General features: G+C 55.4%; 1 protein-coding gene and 1 long non-coding RNA gene across 2 annotated transcripts; one reads left to right on the top strand and one right to left on the bottom strand.

Annotated features, from left to right (window-relative positions):
- Positions 1 to 512: 512 nt before the first annotated feature.
- LOC120364666 (uncharacterized) lies at positions 513 to 5,080 on the top strand. Its single transcript, XR_005579843.2, has 4 exons — positions 513 to 693; positions 3,119 to 3,228; positions 3,356 to 3,467; positions 4,511 to 5,080. It is a non-coding gene; the product is annotated as an uncharacterized LOC120364666 (long non-coding RNA).
- Positions 5,081 to 6,135: 1,055 nt separating this feature from the next.
- On the bottom strand, positions 6,136 to 13,426 carry LOC141584925 (uncharacterized). Its single transcript, XM_074401805.1, has 3 exons — positions 12,736 to 13,426; positions 11,131 to 11,315; positions 6,136 to 9,207 (listed from the first exon to the last, which is right to left on the bottom strand). The coding sequence occupies exons 1-3, from the start codon at positions 12,871 to 12,873 to the stop codon at positions 8,517 to 8,519; spliced, it is 1,014 nt and encodes a 337-aa protein (XP_074257906.1). The 5' UTR covers positions 12,874 to 13,426; the 3' UTR covers positions 6,136 to 8,516.
- Between the last annotated feature and the right edge of the window lie 9,838 nt (positions 13,427 to 23,264).

Below are 23,264 nucleotides of genomic sequence, written 5' to 3'. Positions count from 1 at the left end.
CTGGGTGCCTGCGACATCAGCAGCCGCACAACCAGTGCCCCCTCTCCATGCCAGCACAGACTCCTGGGAACTCTCCCTGGGAAGCCGCAGGGTTCTGGGACGTGCTGCGGGTCAGGCCTGTGGAAGGGCCCTCGCCGGTGTTACGAGCCGACTGCTGGCTCCGGCCTGAGCTCTCAGTGTGGCCCAGGCACGCTATGTCACCCTGCCTGCCCTGGGGAGAAAGGAGGAGGCCAAGGCAGCCAGGGCACGCCTCTTGGTCCTGGTGCCCGTGGCTGTCAGATACAGCCGCTGAGGCAGCCACAGGTGGGGCATCCAGACTGCTTTTCCAGCCACACCAGGCCTCGCCCCCACCCGGACCTGTTTGCCCGAAGGGGGATAATGGGTTTGGTGATGTTTACTGAGCACCCGCCCACTGCGCAGAGCTGACAGCCAGGGAGGGGAGTCGGTGGCAGACTTTGCCCTCACAGGCAAGAAGCCACACCTTGAACTCTGACTCAAGGAAGACAGCGGGCAGCTCACCAGAGAGGAGGTGGCGGGAGAGCCCAGAGAAGGTGGGGTCTCTTCAGCCAGGGTACCCGCAGAGGCTTCCTGAAAGAGCTGCCTTCTGAGCAGGGCCCCCCGGGCTAGGAAGACGTGCACCTGCCGAGCTGGGAAGAAGAGCGTGGCCCGGAAGAGGACCCAGCATGGACAGAGGTTTGGAGGCGGCAGATCCCGAGGGAAGGGGAGGGTGGGCGTGCATTCTGGGGAAGGCGAGGCTGAGAGTGCAAGCCGAGTGGCTGGAGGCTGAGATCAGGCTCCAGGCAGCCAGGCAGGGAGGCGAGGAGAAGAGGTCACACCAGACGGAGAAGCTGGCCGGCTCTGCCCCTTTGACTTCTCACCTGCAGCACCCTTCTCTCATTCCAAATGTGCACAACAGGGCGTTGATCTGCTCGTGAGAATAACACATGTTGATTACAACAGCAATCAGAAAACAGAAGGGTAGGAGCCACAGGCAGCCTCTGCAGAGACGATCAGCCCTCACATTAGATGTTCCTTCCAGTCTTTTTTATGTTCTTCCACGCATGTACCCCCCACTTGCTTTTTCTTTTCTCTCCTTTTTTTGGCTTTTTTTTTTTTTTTTTTTCAGATGGAGTTTTGCTCTTGTTACCCGGGCTGGAGTGCAATGGTGCACTCTCGGCTCACCGCAACCTCCGCCGCCTCCTGGGTTCAGGCAATTCTCCTGTCTCGGCCTCCTGAGTAGCTGGGACTACAGGCACGCGCCACCCATGCCCAGCTAATGTTTTGTATTTTTAGTAGAGACGGGGTTTCACCATGTTGACCAGGATGGTCTCGATCTCTCGACCTCGTGATCCACCCGCCTCAGCCTCCCAAAGTGCTGGGATTACAGGCTGGAGCCACCGCGCCCGGCGGCTTCTCTTTTTTTTTTTTTTTTTTGGTGGAGTCTCAGTCTGTCACCCAGGCTGGAGTACAGTGGCACGATCTGAACTCACTACAACCTCCGCTTCCCCAGTTCAAGTGATTCTCCTGCCTTAGCCTCCCAAGTAGCTGGGATTACAGGTGCCCGCCATTATGCCCAGCTAATTTTTGTATTTTTAATAGAGACAGGGTTTCACCATATTGGCTAGGCTGGTCTCGAACTCCTGACCTCAAGTGATCCACTCGCCTTGGCCGCAGAAAGTGCTGGGATTACAGGCGTGAGCCACCACACCTGGCCCTCACTTGTTTTTCCTAAGTCACATCACAGTGTTGTTTTGTGACTTCATATTTTCACTTGAGAACATAGGGTGATATCTTGCCATCTGATTGCTGGTTTGTTTGTTTGTGTGTTTGTTTTTGAGAGAGTCTCACTGTGTCGCCCAGGCTAGAGTGCAGTGGCGTGATTTCAGTTCACTGCAGCCTCCGCCTCCTGGGTTCAAGCCATTCTCCAATCTCAGCCTCCTGAGTAGCTGGGTTTGCAGGTGCCTGCCACCACATCCGGCTAATTTTTGCATTTTTTGGTAGGAATGGGGTTTCACTGTGTTGGCCAGGCTGGTCTCGAACTCCTGACCCCAAGTGATCGAACCCACCTCTGCCTCTCAAAGTGCTAGCATTACAGGCGTGAACCACCGTGCCTGGCCTACTTGCTGTTTTTTAGGAACATACACCTTTGTAAAATGTGAAAACACATCCATCAGGGGAGGGAAGATGCCAGCCAGCCCCGAGCAGAGGTGTGAGTGAGGGGAAACAGGAACAGGCAGTCAGGGTGCAGGAGGCAGGTCCCCAGAGACTGGCGGAGGCTTGGGCTCAGCGCAGGGGTGGGGTGGGGGTGCAGGGCCTCCCCAGGGGTGGGGACTCAGGTCCCTCTCAGTGCCTGTGCTGGGAGCCAGCAGGACGGAGGACCAAGCAGCAACTTTGCAGCCTCCGCTCCCTCGCAGGGCTGTTCCCACCTCCTGTCTCCCTGCCCCGAATGGCTGGCCCTCCTCGTGCATTTGTCTGATCATCCCATCCACTAAGGGGTCCCCCAGCAGCATCCTGTCTCACCCCCGCCATCTACTTCTACGGCGCAGTGGCATGATCTGCAGCCATCTTGTTATTTATTTGTTAGCAGCCCCTCCCCCACCCACGGAGAAAGGACTTGCCCCCGTTATGCTTGTCAGACAGGCATTGAACGAACCCTCCCCATGCAGGGGCCACGTGCTCAGAAGGGCCCTGCACGTGGTCGGATGCTCCGATTGTCCTAGAAGGAGGGTCTCGCATTTTCATTTGGCGCAGGGCTCCACGAATGTCATAGCTGCCTTGCTGTTCCCACATCCTGCCCGTTAAAGTCCTGGCCAGGGACCCTCCCACCCCGGGCTGTGGCAGCTCGGGGCCCATTCCTTTTCTGAGCCCAGTTTCACCCCCGCAGGGTGCTGGGTGGCTGGTCACGAGTCCTTCTGCCCCACCGCACCTCAGCCAGGCGAGGGCAAGGTCGGGGTCTTCATCCCTTCGGCCTTGACCCCTGCTCTTCCCCAGGGGCAGTCAGGCTGTGACAGCCTGTGGGGACCCCTTGGCTCCCTCCCCGAGCCTCCTCTGCCCTGGGATGGAGATAACACCGTGTCATCATTGAACTCAACCTGAAAAAAAATGATCTCTTGCAAAGCTCACGGGAAATAATGGAGCCATGTTGCATGACAAACTGCAAAGCGTGGTGAACGTGTGAACAAGCGTCCAGCACCCAGTGAAGCCCCGGGCTACTGGGCCAGGAGTCAGGTGAGAGGACAGGGACGGGAACGTCCTGTAGGATATGAAGGCTTCCGTGTGCTCGGCCTGTGGCTGTCATCATGGTTACACATGCATGCCACGTAACTGGGCCATCCCTGTTCTTGAACGCGGGCAGTGGGTCCCACGGTGAAGTGGCATGTCACGAGGTGAAGGAGGGGCGCCTGCATTCCGGCCTGTGAACCAACTCGACGACCTTTGGACCTTCTGGAGCCTCAGTTTCCCATACTGTGAGTTGGAGTGGAATTCCCAGGGTGCTGGAGGGTGAAAGGCATTGAGCATTGAAGATGCTTTGCAGACAGCAAGACCCTCTGTGTGAGTTACGAATTCTCACACGGGCCCTGCGGGTACTCAGGGGGATGCTTTTATTTCTCCAGAACATTCTGCAGGTGAGCTGGGGAAGCCCACTGGCCCTGGCCTCACCCCCGAGCCTGAGCCTTCAGCCTGGGAATGGTCTGGCCTCTCCCACGTCGGCTGCCAGCCTGGCCGCGCAGGACCCTGGGCGGGAAACCAGGAACCCTCGGCCATGCCACCCGCTATGTGCTTCCCCAAGAAGCACTCCCTGTGGCCTAATTTGAGAAAACAATGGGCCTCAATCAATATTAATGACCCTCGAGGGACCCTTTGTAAGCAGCGCACAGGCTGTAATCAGCAGGGCTCCGGGGGCTCTGGCCTAATTTGGAGGGACAGGTTTTATCATCACCGTTGATTCGGGTGACCCAATCTGACAGGCCCGCAACCCCCTGTGTGCAGGGTCCACGTCGGAGATGGGTTTCTTCCCAGCGGCCCACCCTGGCGGGCTGGGGAGAGGGGAGGGGGAGCTGGCGGTCATGAGGGAAGTCCGGGGTGAAGAAGGGGTCACAGCCAGACCCCCGCTTGGATGGGCCTGTGATCGCGGTCTCGGGAGGAGCAGGGTATTGATTAGATCAGTGGATGGTGTGGAGGCAGGTCTCCTGGGCACGCGCTCCTGACCACCCACCAGCAAGCGTCTGTTGCCTGCCGGCGCCAGGCCTGGGTGGGGACTCTGGGACAGGCTGGCTGCCCAGGAGGGGCCAGGCAGAAGCTAAGGGGCAGGCTCCAGGGACTGCCAGGCAGGGCTCCAGGGAAGGGAGGTGGGAAAAGCCTCTTGACTGCCTCCCGCCTGAAGTCATGGAAACGCACTTGCAGGTGAATGCCGGGGCCTCCGGGTCGCACTGTCTGTGTCTGTGCACCTATGGAGTGCTGGATACAGGACAAGTGTCACCTCACTTAATGCTTCCCTCAACCTTCCCAGGCCTCGGTCCCCACATTCTGGGTCAGGAAATCCATTCGAGGTCGAGAGGTGGGCGAAGGATGGCAAGACAAACCCAGGGACTGGCTCCTGAGCCCGACACGTGTCCTCACCCACCCAGGAGTCCCTTGCGTGCCCTCCAGGCTTCGCAGTGCACAGCTGCTGGGTTTGGATGCCTTAGGGCCTAAGATGAGGGTTCGAGTCTGCACGCTTGCTGCGGACCAAATGTGTGTCCTCTCCAGATCCACAAGTTGAAGCCTTAACTCCCAGTGCGATGGCATTTGGAGAGGGGGCCTGTGGAACGTAGTTCAGTCCTGAGGGTGTGGCCCCGAGAGGAAATTAGTGCCCTGAGAGGAAGAGGCCCAGAGAACGGGCTCTCTCTCTGCTCTCCGCCGCTCGAGGACCCCACAAGAAGACCGTGCAGCCATCTGCTGACAGCCACTGAATCATCTGGGACTTGACCTTGGGCTCCCAGCCTCCAGAACTGTGAGAAATAAACGACGTTTGCAATTTAAACCTTGCAGTTTGTGGTGTTGTCTTGGCAGTCTGAACTGACAAGGATAGCACTAGGAAGCAATGGGAGGGGGTGAGGCTGGTTCCAGGGGGCTGGGCTGGCCTGAGGCTCTGGGGCTGCACGAGGCCTCCCCTCTTCCTGGGGCCAGCAGCTTCTGGGCATCTGCTCTCAGCGTTGGTTCTGCGCAGGGACCACGCAGACCTCTGTTCCCTTCACTGCTGCCCGTGGCCCTCAGCTGGAGCCCAGCGTCTCTGGGGTGGGAGGTGCGAATGTCCAGGAGAGGAACAGCAAAGTCACGCAGCGCAGGGCGTGGGTCCGGGAGTCGGGGAGGCCTGGGAACCAACGTGCCATCCATCACGGCATCCTCCAGGTCTCCTCACTTGTTCTGGGGACAATCCTCAACTCCTTAAGGAGGCAAGGAAAGCCTCCTGGAACTACCCTTCCCTGACCAGCTCTGGTTGTGCCATGCTGACATGCAGATTCAGGCTCTGTCTCCTCCAGAACCACCACCCTGCTGTGCCCATCCTGCCAAATCCTGCGTGTCCTTCTGCCCAGGGTCTCCTCATCCACGAAGCCTTGCCGGACCCCACCACTGCATGGAAGCAGACCCTGTGTTCCCGGAAACCCCCTCGCACCTTCTGCAGAGCTCCCTCGCCGCATCCCGTCCACCCCCACCTCTGAGGCGTCTTTGTGTTTACCTCACCCACCAGATCATGAGCTCTGGGGCTCCGCTAATTCTGCTGGACCCTGGGGACAGCAAGGTAAGAAAATGAGATGATAATACATCATGAACAAGATCACTTAAATAAGGTGATTTACCTTGACATCCCCAAGACCCAGCTAAGCTTCTGGCCCACGGGAGGAGCCCCCCACCTTCCAAAAATCATGGCATAAACATGGATGAAGGAGATGTGTAGACAATTCCTACTCTGGAGTTTTTGGATCCAGAGGAAAGGCGATCTTTACAAATATGGTCAACCTGTGTCAGCCAAACAGCCCAGAGCCCTGGCCTCGTTCCCAGCCCTGTGCTCATCTGGAAGGGGAGACCAGAGGGGGCAAAACATGGTCACCATCCCAGAGACATCATTGGAGATGTGACTGTGTTGCTGCCAGGCAAGGGTGTTATTGACTTCATTTGGTTCATTTCCATTCATCTCAGTTAATTCAATTCAATGCAACCCAGTATCATCCAGTTCAACTGAGCAAAGGCTTTCTAAGTACCTTCGAGGGTGGCACACTAGCCTGCACCCAGGGGCTAGCCTGGGTGCTGTCTGCGCTGTGAGATGTAGAGGAAGTGCCTCCTTGTCTGCCTTCCTGGCCCTTCCAATCCAGTGGGGCTGGAGTCCACAGGACACGGAATTGTCAGAGGTGGGCCAGTGAGGTATCCAGGGACGTGGGCTCTGGTCTGGGCACCCAGTTTCCCTGGGGCAGCTTTTGCATTCCCATGGGCTCACCTGGTTTGAGCAGGGAAGAGGCCATGTGGTCCCCATCTGTCTCCTAGCCTGTCTCTGCCATTGGACCAGAAGCTATGTGAAGGCCGGCTCCCCGCCCTGCTTTCTGGATCTCCTCTGCACAAATCTCAGGGAATGAGTGAGTGATGCTGTGAAGTAGGGCTTTCTACTGCCTTTTGCAGGGCTCTTTCTCCGACACTTTGCTGCCTCTGCACTGCAGGCCATTGTGATCAGGACAGGCTCCGGGGAAGGGGGTACTTGAGCTCAGCTTCCAGGGGAATGGGGAAAGAATTAATGCTGGAGAAAAGAGCAAAAGGCAGCAACTGTGTGAACAGTGGCGTCCTCAGCTGCCTGGCAACTTAGACGCAATTAATTTCTGCATTACAAACCATCCCAAAACACAGGGCTTAAAACAATGCCTGAACCTTTAGCTTGGCAGGTGAGGCAGGGCTCAGCTTAGCGGTTTTCTGCTTTGGACTGGGCTGACTGGTGTGTCCAGCATCAGCTGCAGGTCAGGTAGGCGGCTTCACTGATACTGCCTGGGTTCACTCTCATCTCTGGGCTTTGGCTAGAATATCTGGATCAGCTTGGCTTGGCTCCACAAATTCGTCATTCTCTTGTAGGCTGCCAGGGCTGTGTGGAGGCATGAGAGACCACAGGGCACCATGCAAGGCCCCTGGAGTCATGGGCCAGAATTGGCACTCTGCCACTTCCATCATATTCTGTTGGTCAGTAAGTCATACATCAAGTCCAGGTTCAAGGTGGGGAGACACACCCTCCTTCTCAATGGGAGACACTGCAGAGTCCCTTCACAAAAGGCATGGCTGGGTAGGGTGTTTATACTCAGTCTGCTCCCTCAATTCTTCCACAAGAAGGTACCAGCTTGGGGCAAGCTCCCACCTGCCACAGTGCCTCTGCTCTCTCACCCAGCATCTCAGGCTTGAAGCCCGGTGAGAATGCTGTGTCCTGTGGCCGAGGTAGAGTCTTGGGTTCCCCAGGAAAAGGACGCCGAGGCAGGGCAGGTCCTCGGGGACAAGCGCCTCTTCTTGGGTTCCTCCAGGGCCCGGCTCTCTGGAAGACTGGCCTTTTTCTTCCTCCAGGCACAGTGAGTGGTGACTGCAGAGGTCTGGGGACCATGTGCAACTCCTCAACCCAGGCTTGCTCCTGGGTCAGCTCTGCTCTGGTCCAGCTGCTGAAGACCAACTGGAGAGGAGATTGGGATGTGCCTCTCACAGCCTGTCGCTCCTGGAAGGGGAGGCTCACGAGGGCAGGCAAGCGGCCACACGGGGGCTTACGGACTCTGGGCCTCAGTTTCCCCATCTAATCAACAAAGCAATTGGCCGGGGTGACCTTTAAGGCCCTTACCACTGCAAACCCTCAATCACCGGTGCACGACTGCAGATCAGGGGGCCACGGCAGTCATGGAGTGAACACTGCCTTGTGTGTGGCGCTGGGTGTGGAGCTGGGCTGGAGGGCTTTGAGGCTGTCTGGTTGAACGCCCGACTTTCCAGAGCTGTCAAGTGTGTGTAGGCTCAGCCTCACCCAGCCAGTGAGAGGGAGGCCAGACTCAGTCCCAGGCCCATGACTCCCCCTACCCTGGAGTCAACATGCTTGCCTGGGCCGAGTCCCAGCACGTGGAGGGAATGGAGAGACACCGAGCGCAAGGCAGTGTCACCAGCCGGCTGGCGCGGTCACACAGGGCCAGCCTCAGAAGGCGTCAGTGCTTGGCTCAGTGCTATGCAGCCATGGCGGAACAGCCCTCAGCAGTTTTGGGAAATGCAGGGGTCCGCATCCTCACTCTGCATGGGGGCCCTGCGGCTGATGGAGCAGGTCCTGCTGGGGATCACAGCGTCAGGCGCCACCCAAGCTGCAGGCAGAGTCCCTTTCACCCCCTCCCCCACCTGCGCCTGCCCATGTCCCACTCATTCAAGCAGCGGGTAGAGTAGGAATGAATGCATGAGAGGGTATGAATGAATGACAAGATGTAGGTAGCCGGCTTTGATTTCGATAGCCACATACACGGAAGTCACGGGAAGGGTGTGTGTCAGGGCTTTGTCGTGCAGGCGCTGGTGGGAGCTGCTGCTGCCTCTTGGTCACCGGCAGGGCAAGGGCTGGGGCCAGGTGGGACAGGGCAGAGCAGGGTGGGTTTGCCCGAGGACTGTGTGGCCAGGCTCACGCCCTGGTACCTACTTCCTCCCAGCTCTTGAGTGTCTTTCCCCCAGTTTCCCCTCCAGCTCCTGAGGGCTGGTTCCCTGTTGCTCCCGTGACTCCTGCTCCCCGTCTCCGAGTACCCCCTGCCCCCACTGTAACCCCTGGACCCACGGTGGGGGGTGGGAGCAGGGAAGGGGCCGGCCACCAGCCCTGTCCCCCTAGCTGGCCCCGGCCCGTGGACCAGGTGGCGCAGTGGCTGCCCGGCGGCGCGGGCAGCTTTCATCCCAGGCCGGGCCTGAGAAAGGGTGGGGGCGGCTTTATCCCGGCCGAGCCAGCGGCTCCTGAGAAGCATTGAAGGCGCATTACTCAGACTGACACATTCCGTTTCCCTCGGCGGGGACAATGAGGGAGAGCCCGTGCAGGATATGGCGCTGGCCTTGTGCTCGGCTGAAGGTTTTTGAGAAAAATGTAATAGATCACAATAGAGCACTTTGTTGTCCTGGAGGGCATGGGGATGGGGCCGGGCCGCCGCGGGCTTCATCATGACGATGATGAGAGGAGATTTAGTGCTCTCTTTCTTCCCTCTGTCAGGGAGAACAATGTGTGAGGAAAGCAGAGGTTTCCCATTATAAATCACCGTAAGCCCCATGGAAATCCCTCCCCACCCTGGGGTTTGAGTGGGGCAGACACTGAGCGCGGGGCCCCGCGGCCCTCGCTGCCCGCAGCCGGCTCCGGGGCTGCCTGGACGGCGGGTGGCATGGGGGCCGGGGGCTCCAGGCCTCCTCGGGCCCGCTCGGTGCCCACCGCGGCCTTCCCTAGGCCCCCACCCGTGGGAATCGAGGCTCCGGGAAGGCCCCTGCTCCCCACCCCGAAAAGCAGGCATAGTCATGGAAGGTGAGGACATCGGGCCTGCCACACACCAGTGGGAGCACGGGGTGCACAGAGCTGGTCCTGGGCCTGGGGGCCGGGGGGCCTGGGGGCCGGGGGGCCTGGAGGGCCGGGTCTGAGAAAATGCTTTGTGTCCGGCTTAGTGCGTCCCAGGAGGCCCCAGTGCGGAGCCGGCTGAACTCGGCTCCCAGTCCTCACGCTTTGCAAAGAGAAAAATGAGGCCAAGGCGGGAGTCTGGTGGTGGAGTAGGCCACCCCTGGGGCCCAGACTCCTTCCCACGGGGGAACAAGACCAACCCTTCCTCAATGGTTGTTGGTCCCAGGAACAGGGTGGCCGACAGCTTCCCGTCGTGCAGGGGGCTTTGTGCGGGGACCTTCTCGTTCACCTGCCCCGCAGCCTCACCTGGGAGCTGTTCCCATTCTGCCACGGAGAGAAACCGGGAGGAGTGGCAGGACGGGAACTAGAGATGGGGGCTCCTGACCTCTCCCCAGCCGACAGGAGGGTCTTCCCAGAAGGGTCAAAGACCACCCTTCTGCCAAAAGACTGGGCCCTTCTGCGGATTTTAGAAAGGCAATTGGGTGAGAATATAGAATATCATCTGTGACTGCAACCCTCCCGGCACAGCCTGGCTGGTGTCACATATTCAAACCCGTGAAACAGGCGGATGCTCACCCTAAGGAACGCAAAGGAAGATTTGTTCCAGAGGAACTTTCTGCTGCCAAAAATTCCAGGGCAGGTTTTGATGCCAAGTAAGTGATGAGAAAATTCTGGGATTCAGAGCTTTTTGGATTTCAGAATTGGGGTAAGTGAGGTGGGTTTGTGTTACTTTCAGGATGACGATTTTTATTATCTGAAGACTTGGTCCCCAAAGAGACCTAGCCTCTGTTAATCACGTGGTCTGACTCGAGGCCCAATCATTCAATCTATGGAACGCAGGTGACCATGATTGCATCTGCTCATAGGGCTGTGAAAAGGATCAAACGTGGCCAGGTGCGGTGGCTCACACCTCTAATCCCAGCACTTTGGGAGGCTGAGGCAGGAGGATCACTTGAGCCCAGGAATTCGAGACCAGCCTAGGATACATAGCAAAACCTCATCTCTACAAAAAAATAAAGCAATGAGGTAAGCATGGTGGCACCACCTGGGGTCCCAGTCACTTGGGAGGCTGAGCCTAGAAGATTGCTTGGGCTTGGGAAGTTGAGGTTCAGAGAGCGGCGACTGCACCACTGCACTGCAGCCTGGGCGACAGAGCAAGACCTTGTCTCAAACAAAAGAAAACAAAAAAGATCAAATGCAATCACTGCTTGGAATGTGTGGAGTGCCCAGCCTGGCCCACCCTGAAAATGCAATGATTATTGCTGCTGTGATGACTGGGATTGCCCCAGGAAGGCCAGAGTTCACCAACCAAACGAGAGTCTTAGCTGTGCCCACAGCTGCTCCCCTGGGTCTGTGGCTGCTTTGAAGGAACCCCAACTATGACCCAGCCTGGCTTCACCTCTCCCTTCCCTCTGTGATCCAGTCACCCCGAAGTCCCCTCCAGCTCAGCCCCCCAACTTCCATCTCCGGGCTTCTGAGCCTTCCTTCATATCTCCCCTCTGGCTTGAAATTCTTGTCCTCACCTTCCTGAGTTCTGGAACTGTCTTCCATCAGGGAGCGGCTCAACGATCCTTCCTCTGGGAGGAGGGTCCTGGTGTCCATAGGGAGTTTCGGTTTCCTGGGGGCAAGCGTTCCTCCGGGGGGCTCCCAGCGGGTGTGTGTGCGTTGGAGAGAGTTTCAAAGGCGGCCCCGGGGCCCCTGCCCAGACCTGCTGAGATAGAATCTCTGGAAGCAAGCCCAGAAGCCTGTGCCTTACACCGTCTCCAACCAACTTAAAATACACCGTGGCCTTGACCCCCGCACGCCTGGCTCCAGCTGCACCGTGTCCACTTCCACCGCAGCGAGGCGGCGTCAACAGCATCCCATTTCAAGTCGAGTCAAATCAACCTGCTTCTCTTGTCTGCCCCCGCCAAGGCCATCTCCCTCCTTCCCTTCCCCACCGGGCTCCAGCCACTCCGCGGTGCTCGGGCAGAGTCAGGCCACCCAGAGCGGCTCAGGATGCTACTTCCCCTGCTGGAGGCCTCAGCCCCAATAAAGCCACCTTGCACCCGGGTTCCTGCAGCCGGCCCGCCTGGCTTCAACTTCCTGGGCTACCCTTTATGAGCTGTGGGACCCCAGGCAGGTCACCTCGGCTGTCTGTGACTTAGCTTCCTCATCTGCGGAATGGAGGAAGTAACAGAGCTTTCTCCTGCGGTGATGATGAAAATGGCGTTGACACATTCAAGGTACTGCGTCTGCGCTTAGGAAACACTCACCGCGATCACTCCCTGCCCACCCTGTCACCTCGTACCTCATTTTTTCTGTCTTATTAGTGGTTTTTGCGCTTCCTGTCTGTCTCCTCTATGTGAATGGAGGCTGCGTGTACACACAACCTCTACTCAGTTCACCGTCTCATTCCAAGCGCCTACCACCGTGCCTGGCCCACAGGGGATGCTTAGGAAACAAAGGAATGAATGAATGAATGAATGAATGAATGAACGGACAATACCTAACTCAGCGCGTGGCCCGTGACCAGTGCGGGGCAATGCTTGTTGACTGTGACCTATTAGCAAATCCATAAAACTGCTCTTGCTGTAAGGAATTACGTGCCCTTTGTCCTGGAGACTCCCGGAGCCCTCTCTTGCTGGGGACCTCCAGAGGGGGTCTTTTGCCCATTTGTACTTGGCTCTGCTGGCTTTGGCGTGAAGGCCCCCACCTTCCAGAAACGCCTCATTTCTTGGCAGCCCTTCCCCTTCTCCTTCCCATTCCCCATCCCACCTCCAGCTGCTCCTTCCTCGCCCTCTCTCCTCTCTTCTGTCGGTGTTTGGCTGAGTGCTCCAGTCCCAGGGCAGAGTGAGAATCTGGGCGGTGAGGTCACGGCTGATGGCTTTCTCCAGGTCTAGAAGCTGAGACCAGTCCCCCTGAAATGTGCACACCCCAGTGTCTCTCCACCTGGGTCCTGCCAGTGTGCCTTCCTGGGCTCCGGAGCCCAGCCTCTGACACTCCTCGGGGCCTCCCTGAGGGCGGCTCTGACCCTGGCCTTTGACTCGCCTTGCCTTGCTGACTCTCTAGATAAAGGCCCTCCGATCGGAGGCTCATTTTCATAAACGACAGGCCCGCTCCCTCACCCGACAGCGCCGTCCACTCACAGAGGTCTCCTGGCTTCTGAGATGGCTCCCGCCCTGGGCTGGATAACCCCTGCAATGGCCACTTTTCTTATTCATACATTGCAAGTTTCTTCCGTGGGACAGGCGGTCTTTGCTTTTCGGCCTCCTGGGATTGATCATTCTCCTGTCATCCTGGAGAACCAGGAGAACCAGGAGACGGTTCCCGGAGAACCCCAGGGGGAAGATGCGGTGATCCTGCTTTTCCTGACCTTCCCTCAGCCTTTCTCTCCGCGTGAGGATTAGCTACAGGCACCCGCAAGGCAAAGCCTGCTTCTAAGGCACCTGCCTCCTAATCCTAAAGAGAACCATGGTGCGCGAATCACCTTCCAGCAGAGCCAGCCAGAGCTGTTCCGCCCTGCCCTTCCCTAACCTGTGCCTGACACCACTTTCCCTGACGCTGAGCTGGACTTCCCCGCTCCCCGCCAGGTCCCCAGCCCTCTCCCTTCCCTTCTCTCCACCAGAAGGCTCAAAAGATCAGCACTTGCCTAAAGGCCAGGGTCCCACTCGCTTTCGCTTTTGTCAACTTTGGCAAACAGTCACACGGCGTCTCCCGGCTGCTCTGATTTGCCTTTCTTTGGCAGCGAGTTGGAGCACTTTCTCTCCAGGTGGCCGGCTTTGTTCCCACTGAATCTGGTTGCTTCTCCAGGGCTCAGGCAAGCTTGCGTCTCCACCTGCTCTGAGGATGGGTGTGGCCACGGGACTCTTGTGGCCAAGGAGGTGCGAGTGAACGCGGTGTGTGGTGCTTCTGGAGGGAACCTGGAGAGCCAGTTAGTGTTCACTCCTTCCACTGTCCCTGGTCCTCCTGCAATCTGAGAGCCTGTGTTGAGACTGAGCCTCCAAGAGCAACTGGTCTAGATCGATGGGACTCTGGCTTGCCCTGGAGTGTGAGCAAGAAACAGACGTTATGGTTTAAGCCACTCGAGTTCGGGGGGGATGTTTCTTACTGTGGCATAACCCTACCTCTGTTGGCTGCCTGTATTTCTTAGTTTTTCGATTTTTTTTTTCTTGTCGTTTGTCCTTTTCTGTTGATTTGTGGTATTTTTTCCCCTCATACTGAAAGTGTTAACTCTTCATAATGGGATTATTTTGTCACCAGCTGAAAATCTCCTTGAACAGGTGGTTGGACGTAGGATTGGACCACCGTCAGAAAGAATGGCATCGATTCAATCGTTCCAAAATGTGAACTGTCACTTTTAGTAAACCGCTTTCAACATGCAGCCAACGTAGCACTAACCGGTCTGATTCGGCTTGCTGGCTTGCCTGTGGGTACACGTTTCGACTACTTTATCTCAGAGAGTTCTCCGGAAAGCCTCCGCGCTCAAAGCTCGCTGTTCTGCTTCTCTCGGTCCCAAGAGCTCTTTAATTAATGATTAAAAAATAATAATCAGGCTTGGCTGAAATTATTACAGCAGTGCTTCTCAATGAATGGGTTGCAAAACACAGCGCCATGAGCCCAGTTCCTGAAAAACACTAGATCTGGAGACTAGGGTTTCACGGCCCAGAGTTCAGGGAACCGGGTGGGCGCAGGCACCGGAGCTGAGTCGCATCTTGGGCTCCACAGTCTCTCTGCCACGGAATATCTTAGGGCGTGTCACTGACCTCCACCATGATGATACGAGCACCGTGGAGAACACAGTCTCAGGGAAAAGCTTATCTAAGTAGTAAAATTAGGGGTTCTGATCACTCATTTAATTGGTGCTTAGAAAGCAGAGCCCATCCACATTAGTTTTGGGGGACTCCTGTGGCTGATGGTGAACCCCTGCTGTGAAGTGGGTGGCTTCCCTTCAGCCCCACGGCTTGTTGGGGCGCCCTCCACCCTGCTGTCGCCTTGGGGCAAAGCTCCCCATGGAGCCATCCGAACTCCCTGCTGCTGGAAGCTTGCCAGACGTCGAGTCCCACGCTTTGCCGGGAGGACAGGCAATCCACCTCCCCGGGAGCCAGCCCTCTCTGACCTGGCTGCACACGAGGGTCACCTGGAGAGCTTGAACAACTTTTCCTGCCCGGACCGCACCCCGGACGGATTAGATCCGAGCTGGGGGTGGAGCCTAGCAACCGGTAACTTTGTAAACTCCCAGGTGATTGCAGCTTGCAGCCCAGCTTGAGCTCTAGGCTCAAAGTGGGTGCTTCTGTAATTTAGTTCCAACTGGAAGGAGGGCAGAGGCAAGGCATGAGAATTTTGCAGAATCTTGTGGGTGGAGGCAGTTGTAAGGTTTAGATTTCAATGTGCTCCGCTCCCAGCGAGAAGCTGTGCTCAAGCGTCTTCATGCCCCGCCACCAGACAGCTGCAAGCCCCTCCGCCTCAGCTTAGCTCTTGCAGGGGGCCTGGGCCAACCTCTTGTCCCCAGGATGCTGTGATTAAGGTTGGCCAGGGGCATCCCTGTGTGTGTGTGCTGGGACACTGTCCAGCTGCTGTTTATGCTGACACTGTCAACGTGATATTGATAAGAAGTCCCTCTCCTTTTTCAGAAGTAGCTATAGTCCAGAGCCTCCCAGCACCTCTTCAGTTTTAATCCCATGCTCCTTGACAATTGAATGGCGGGGCGTGTTTTCCTTTTCACATTGGCTGCTGGGGAACTCAGAGTCAATTTCACTGCTACATCAAACAGCACACATTGAGGACTCAGGGCATATATTTTGACTTCTGCTTCATCTTATGCTTTCCTGGCCTACTAAAGATCACATGGTATTGTGCACATTTTTGTAATTTTGCCTCACGTCCTCTCTTTGTGACAAAGTAGGGACATAAAGTCACAAATTTACAGATAAAAGACAGGCTTCTTTTCTCGGGTTGCTCTTTAGTTTCGGAGTTGTTGGCTCCTCTCTCTCTGCACGTGGTGCTGCTCCGGCCCCTCCCGCCTCCCACTCAGCAGTGGCTTCGGTAGAGCTGCGTTTCCTGCGGCCCCCGGCCAGGCCTCTCGGTGTCCTGGGGGCTCCTGGTCCCGGCGCACGGAGGGCTTCACGCTGCCCTCTCCCCTGGTGAGACTGGCTGCCAGGTAGAGCCACGCCTACGATATTGCGTCATAGCTCTGTGGCAGCTGGTCCACAAAACTCTCCCTTCCACCCAACGGCGAGGTCTCTGTACCCCCGGGTGGGGTGCCGGGCATAGGCCCTGAGCCCTGTGGGGCACCAGGGAGTTGCCTGCTGAGCGGATCCGGGGTCTCTGAGAGGCTGCGTCCCCCAAAGGTCGGTTCTGTGTTGGGTGGGGGCCTGTGGGCAGCCTGGCAACCCCAGGCGTGGTGGGATCAGAGATGCTCCCAGATGGCACAGGTTATGAACTGTCCTGGCTCCACCCAGGCCCTGCTGCCGAGGTGCTGTGTGACTCCAGGTGACTTCTCTGCCCTCTCTGTGCCTTCCTTTTCTAATAAGCAAAATGGGTAAGGAGAGTAGGTTCTTTATGGGTAGAGAACAAGAAAGGGCAGATAAAGCCCAAGGAACCATCGCGGCCTCTGCTACCCTGCGGAGGCCTCTGGGGACAGAAGACCCTCTGCTCCTTAGAGCAGGCATCCCCAGACTTTTTACACCGGGGGCCAGTTCACTGTCCCTCAGACCGTTGGAGGGCTGCCACATACTGTGTTTCTCTCACTGACCACCAATGAAAGAGGTGCCCCTTCCTGAAGTGCGGCGGGGAGCCAGATAAATGGCCTCAGGGGGCCGCGTGCGGCCCGCGGGCAGTAGTTTGGGGACGCCTGCCTTAGAGGCTGGGCAGGCTGAGGCCCCTGGGGTTGTCTGTACCCCAGAAGTGGGTACAGACTCTGTACCAAGGCCTCTGGGGTTGTCTGTACCCAGAATTGGGTACAGACTCCTGGCTGAGAGGAGTGGAGCAGCCACAGGCTGAGAGATTGGCAGAATAGGTGCTGGAACCAGGTGCCTGCTGTGTGCTGGGGGCAGCCAGTGATTCCCTCGGGGCCTCTGTTTCCCCACGTGCCCTGCTGGGGGCAGTGGGACTGGCTTTACAGGAGGATGAAGCTGAGGCTGCAAGGGAAGAAGTGAAAGCTTGGAGCTGTGCCAGACCCCAGCAGCTGGCCCGTGTACGATGATTTTGGGGTGGGGGTTTTTGGCTCCAGCCCGCTAAGCTTCCCTTCCTGGTACCCAGCCCGGCCTCTGTTGTGGAGGACACGGCTCCTAGCCTGGAACCCCAGAAGCTAGCATGGACCTATGTCTTCCTTCCAGCTGGAGGCTGGCTGGCCTGGCCCCGAGCTGTTAGCTGTCGGGGCAGCTGGCTCCAGAGGTTGTTGCCATGGAAACCCAGACTGATGTTCTCCTAAACAGCCCAGTTATTTGTGGTTTTTTTCTGTCGAGGATCCCAGCTGAGCAGGCCAGGACAGTGGCTGGGGGTGGGATGGGAGCTGCAGGGCCTCTCAAGGAGGGAGTCCCCTGCGCGGGCCCTCAGCCCTGCCTTGGCCTCTCCTCAGGGAAATGGTCCAAAGACACTGAGATTTGGGGAGCGGGAGGAAGGGTGTGTTTGGAAAAAATGTGCTGAGGTCATCAGGCTTTTTTCCAGAAAAGCTTCTGTGGGAGGGTGTGGGTCCAGTGTGCTCCTTAGAAGGAGCTGGGGAGGTTTCCCACCAGCCACGCTGCCTGCGCCCAGCCCCACCGGCTGGCATTCTGTGTGGGTGAACTCAGAGAGGTGCCCCTTGGGACGCTCAGCCTGTGTGCAGGACAAGGAGCCATGGCTGCCCCTGCTCGCCCTTCCCAGCTCTGCCTCTGAGTGCTTGTGCAATCGACAACTCCCCCTCACCTCTCAGAACCTCAGTTGGCTCATCTGTGAATGGGAACAGCATTCCTTGCCCAGCTGGGGGTCAGGGGAGAAGGTCTGAGCTACCAGGTTCTGCAAGCCACTCAGTGGCCCCTTCTGAGGGACTTGGGAGGTCCCATGGAGGAGCAGGCATTTGAGGATAAGAGGGATTGTGCAGTGTCCCCAGATCCAAGACACACAGCTGTTTTGCTTTTTAGAAAAGTATCTGAGACCAGGCTTATAGATACCTGGGCACCCTGCTTCCGGACCGTGCAGCAGAGGCTGTGCAGAGCGTGCTATCAGGAGTGTGCACGGCGGGGAATCACGCGGGCTGGGAGCCCGCACTGCTGCCTTGCAACATTCTTGGCTCCCGAGCAACTGGTGTGGCCATGGATGTCTGGGGCCAGGTCCGGGCTGGACACCACGGGTCCCACGTTAGTGCTGTGCACACGAACCCAGGGAAGAGCGAGGAGTGACTGGTACGTGCAGTGATGGGCTCACGAACAGCAACATCTCTTGGGAAATCTTCCAGTAGGAAGGAGGGGAGGAAAGAAAGTTTAAACGCACAAAAGTAATTCTGCACATTCTGCAAGGAGAGCAAATAACACCCACGAGGCGCCACTCCCCTCTCATGCGCCGGCGGACACGGCTAATTGATGACAGAGTTCTTTCCTGCAGCGTCTAGACTCTCCCTCCCAAATCATCCTCAGCCCAGCAACCCCAGCCAACACCCGGCAACCAGGTTTGCACGTGAGACGGACCCTTCTGCCACCCCTGGGCCAGATGCTGCCCCTCAGCCTCAGGGTCGCAGATGGTCCCCAGCCTCCCGTGGGTGTGGAGCTGGCGCTGCGGCTGTGTGGGTTATCCACGCTCTGGCCTCCCCCTCGCGGAGCGTCCCTCTGCGCTCCCAGCTCTATGCGGTCTTCTTGCCAGTGAGGCTGCAGAGAGCCGCCCCTTTCTCAAGTTCCGTGCCTGTGAATCCTGCAGGTTCGTACTCTGCCGATTTGGAGCTAGCCTCAGCTCCCCAGGCAATGCCACGGCTGCTGGTTGGAGAACCACACGGGGAACAGCAAGGGTGCAGACAGCCCTGCAGTAGTGAAACAGGGGTGAAGAGAATGGAAGAAGAAAAATGCCAGACACCGGCAGAATGGAGCCAGGACTTGCATTTTGATTTGATGAGATGTTTTTCCATCCCCTGCTGAAGAACCAGGATCTGCAGAAAGCTGCAGGTCCACGTTCCTTTATTCTTTCCGAAAGGCACCGGCTTTTCCCCTTCCCTGTGTTTCCAGGCTCCAGTTGCTGAAGGGAGAGGAATAGTGGGTGAGGTTTGTTCCTCTGAAAACAATCACTCCCTTCCCATGGCCTGGGGAGGGCTGGGCCGGCTCAGGGCGAGGCTTCAGCAGGGAGAGACCGCTCTCCCACTCCGGGCAGAATTCAGCCTTCTCCGGTGGCTATCCAGGCTTCTGCTCCTGAGGAGACATTCCCTTTTCCAGTCCTGGAAATGTGACCTGGGGAGTGTATGCACCTCTGGGACTCAGGACCTGCTGCAAATCCATTGTTCCAGGTACTCTTGTGGCCTAACAGAAGCCACACTTTGTTGTGCTCACAGATTCTGTGGCTCCGGAGTTGGGAGCACAGCCGGGGAGGCTCCCTCGCGTGCCTGGCAGCTGATGCTGGCTCTAGGCTAAGATCTCGGCTGGGGCTGTTGGCTGGAATACCCACATGTGGCCTCTTCCTGCGGCTTGGGCTGCCTCACAACATGGTGGCTGGATTTGAAGGGTGAGAATTAAGAGGTGGGTGTGGAGGGTGAGAGCGGCAGAGGGAGACTCACAGACTGAGATGGAAGCCACATCATGTTTTATGACTTGAAAGGCACAGCTTCCCTTCTGCCTCAATCTATTCAAGACAGTTACAAAATCCTACCCAGGTTCATAGAGAAAGGAAACGGACTCTGCCTCTTTTTTTGTTTTTTTTAACTTCTTTTTTTTTTTTTATTGCATTTTAGGTTTGAGGGTACATGCGAAGAACATGCCAGACTCTGCCTCTTGATGGGGAGTGGCAGAGTTCTGGAAGGGCGTGTGGGCCTGGATATATTGTTCTGGCCATTTTTGGAAAATGCAACACAGGCTTCCCTCTGGACCCCACCAGTTACATTCATTCTTGTTGCAGGCAAAATCGACGTTTCCTTTTAGCTACATTGCACTTCCCCAATCCGTCATCCCATCACAGCATCAGGCTCAAAGTCCAGGAAAGCATCCTCTCCATCAGCCCCAGGTGAAGGCTGGTCTTCAGATGTGGCCATCACACCCAGACCCAGTAGTGAGCCAGGCGGAGGAGAGCCACCATCAACACTCCGGTTCGGAATGTGTCACTGTGACCAGCACGCAGAAGTCACTGGTCCGTAGCAATTCCGAAATCCAGCTGGGCATGCGTTTTTAGTTCCCCATCTGGGGCTCAGTCCTACTACCTGAGAGTGAGTCGCTGTGGCTTTTAGCTCCGTCCTCCAGGCTCTTGCTCCACCCTCTGAATCAGCCTTCCTTTTCCCAAAAACATAGCCTGTGTTTGCAATTGAGTCATTTCTCAGCCTGCTTCCTGCTGCAGAAGTTTGGAGGATCCAAAGCTCTGCATTTTGTGCTGTCTGTGTGTCTTTTAGTCCAAGCTGATACACTTCTTTAAAAAAAGAGAAAAAACCTTTGTGGTTTTTTAAGGCATCGATGTATAATCCATTTTACTAGTCAAGAGCTTGGCCACACACCTCTTCAAGGCAAACTCTTCTCTCCTTGGGGCTTCCTGCGAGAATGCTGAGGGAAATTGCTCTTAAGATTTATGAAGAGGCCGGGCGTGGTGGCTCAGGCCTGTAATCCCAGCACTTTGGGAGGCCGAGGCGGGTGGATCACGAGGTCAAGAGATCGAGACCATCCTGGTCAACATGGTGAAACCCCGTCTCTACTAAAAATACAAAAATTAGCTGGGCATGGTGGCACGTGCCTATAATCCCAGCTACTCAGGAGGCTGAGGCAGGAGAATTGCCTGAACCCAGGAGGCGGAGGTTGCGGTGAGCCGAGATCACGCCATTGCACTCCAGCCTGGGTGACAAGAGCGAAACTCCGTCTCAAAAAAAAAAAAAAAGATTTATGAAGAGTCTTTTATGCCATGGAGAGGACCCTGAGGCATGCACCTAAGGTCCTTAGAGGGACTTTTGTTGGCTGGGCACTACTCTGTGGTACCCATTTAGGTCTTTCTGAGAGCTTAATGAAGGCTCTTAAAATTTCAGTGCGAATTTGACCTTTGCTGTGAAGCCTTTTCTTAATCTGGGGATTTTGAAGAAGTTGGAAATAAGAAACAGTTTGATTGTCAAACCCAGCAAGTCTCGGCTTCTTGATATCGAGTGTCCCTTCTTTGTCTCTGTCCCTCACTTGCATCATAAGCAGCAAGACGTCTGCCAGCAGTGCCGACCCTTCGCCTAGGGTGTTGGCTTCTGGTAAAGTGGATGAACTCCTCTGTAGACCAACTCTCCCACCGATAACAGGTGTGAACTTTGGACAAAAATGAAAACTACCCAGGGATTCTGAAAAGCAAACAAAAGCGGGAAGGTTGTTGAAAGGGGTCAGAAGGTGGTGGTGATGGGCTGGAAGTGAGTTCTCCATTGTTTGTGACTTTGCCCCTGGAATGGGATGCAGTCTCAGAGCAATGTGTCAAGCAAGGGACAAGTGGCCACGAGGCTAAGAGAAACCCCACCATCTTTCTGGCTGGAGGAACCGGGAAATTAGTCCAAGCAGCCACAGCTGCCACTGGAGAGTGAAGGGAGCACTCACTCCGAAGGGAGACAGAGGAGGGTTCTCCTAATCCTGCACATGCGCACCACACACGCCTCAGGCTGGCCCAGAACCATGCCCAGGATGGTCTCAACAGCGCTGCCTCGAAGGCTAAAATAATTGAACTAAAAATTTCACACCACACACAGATGGTCAGGCGGAGCTTACAGTGTGAGTCTAACCAGGTTAACCGCGGCTAAAACGAAATGGTCCAACCATCTCCAGTGGAGGAGCGCTTCCGCCGGGGAGCACCAATGCTCAGTGGTAACACAACGGAATATTCACAACATCTAGGATGTGACTCAGAATCATCTGATGTACAAAGAACCAATCACACGTGACCCACTAGCAATCCGTGCCAACCCCTAATGTCCCATATGTGGGAACGATCAGACCAGGCGTTTGCAGGAACAGCTATAATTTTGCCCAAATACACCAAAAATGAATGAAAAAATTATGTCTCGGCAGAAGAAATATAAAAATAACCCCAAAGAAAACATTTTAACTACATATGAAATACTAGAAAAAGGAAAAAATTCAAATAGTCAAAAGAAGACAGGAAGGGGGGACGGAAGAATAGCAACTCCAAGGGACAAATGGCAAGCACATTGTAATAGGGTAGACCTAAATCCAGCCATGTCAATCATTACACTAAATATTAACAATACAAATATTGCAACTGAAAATACGTGGTTATCTGAATAGAAGACTCAACCAGATGCCTATAAGAGATGCACCTTAAATGTAAAAATACAGGTTAAGAGTGACTAGATGGAAAAAGTTATTCTACGTGGCTGGGCCTGGTGGCTCATGCCTGTAATCCTAGCACTTTGGGAAGCCAAGGTGGTTGGACCATTTGAAGTCAGGAGTTTGAGACCAGTCTGGACAACATGGAGAAAACCTATCTCTACTAAAAATACAAAAATTAGCCGGGGGTATTGGTGCACCTGGATTCCCAGCTACTCAGGAGGCTGAGGCAGGAGAATCACTTGAACCCGGGAGGCAGCAGTTGCAGTGAGCCAAGCCTGTGCCACTGTACTCCAGCCTGGGTGACAGCGTTGAGACTCTGTCTCAAAAAAAAAAACAAAAAGTTATGCCATGCAAGTAAGAAGCGGAGCAAAGTCAAACTGGCTGTAGTCATATTAGATAAAATCAACTTTGAGACAAAATGTAATCTTCGAGATAAAAAAGCACATTTAATAATAATGAAAAAGACAATTCATCAGGAAATTATAGCTATTTTAGTAGAATCTCAAAGTAGAACCTCACAAATGCATGAGCAAAGATGAACAGTATTAAAGGGAGAAATAAAGCCCTCCACAATCACAGTGTCGTATTCAACTCCCCCTCTCTCACCAACTGATAGAATAACTAGATTAAAAAGTCAGTAAATACAGCTGGACACAGTGGTTCACACCCGTAATCCCAGCACTTTGGGAGGCAGAAGCAGGCAGATCACAAGTTCAGGAGTTTGATACCAGCCAACACAGTGAAACCCCGTCTATATGAAAAATACAAAAATGAGCCAGGCATGGTGGTGCGTGCCTGTAGTCCCAGCTACTCGAGAGGCTGAGGCAGGAGAATTGCATCAACCTGGGAGGCAGAAGTTGTGGTGAGCCGAGATCACACCACTGCACTCCGGCCTGTGGAGCAGTGTGAGACTCTGTCTAAAAAAATCAAAAATCAGTAAATATATAAAGGATCTGAAAAACAATAATAACCATCTCAACATATGACTTGATATTTATAGAAACTGCTTTTCAATATTATAAAATAAGCATTCTTTTGAAGTACATGTGGTTCACCTACCAAGACAGGTCATATGCTGGTTTTTAAAGCAAATCTCAATAAATTTAAAAGTATTGAAATCCTGAATGATAACAGGAACATACCAAAGTAGGTAGGATGTAGCTAAAGTATTGCTTAAGGGAAAACATTTCTTTAAATACTGATATTTGAAA

The sequence above is a fragment of the Saimiri boliviensis genome, chromosome 6, assembly GCF_048565385.1.
Source record: "Saimiri boliviensis isolate mSaiBol1 chromosome 6, mSaiBol1.pri, whole genome shotgun sequence".
In the NCBI taxonomy this organism is placed as follows: domain Eukaryota; kingdom Metazoa; phylum Chordata; class Mammalia; order Primates; family Cebidae; genus Saimiri; species Saimiri boliviensis.
Note: the sequence above shows the minus strand (reverse complement) of the source record. Positions and strands in the feature narration are given on the sequence as shown.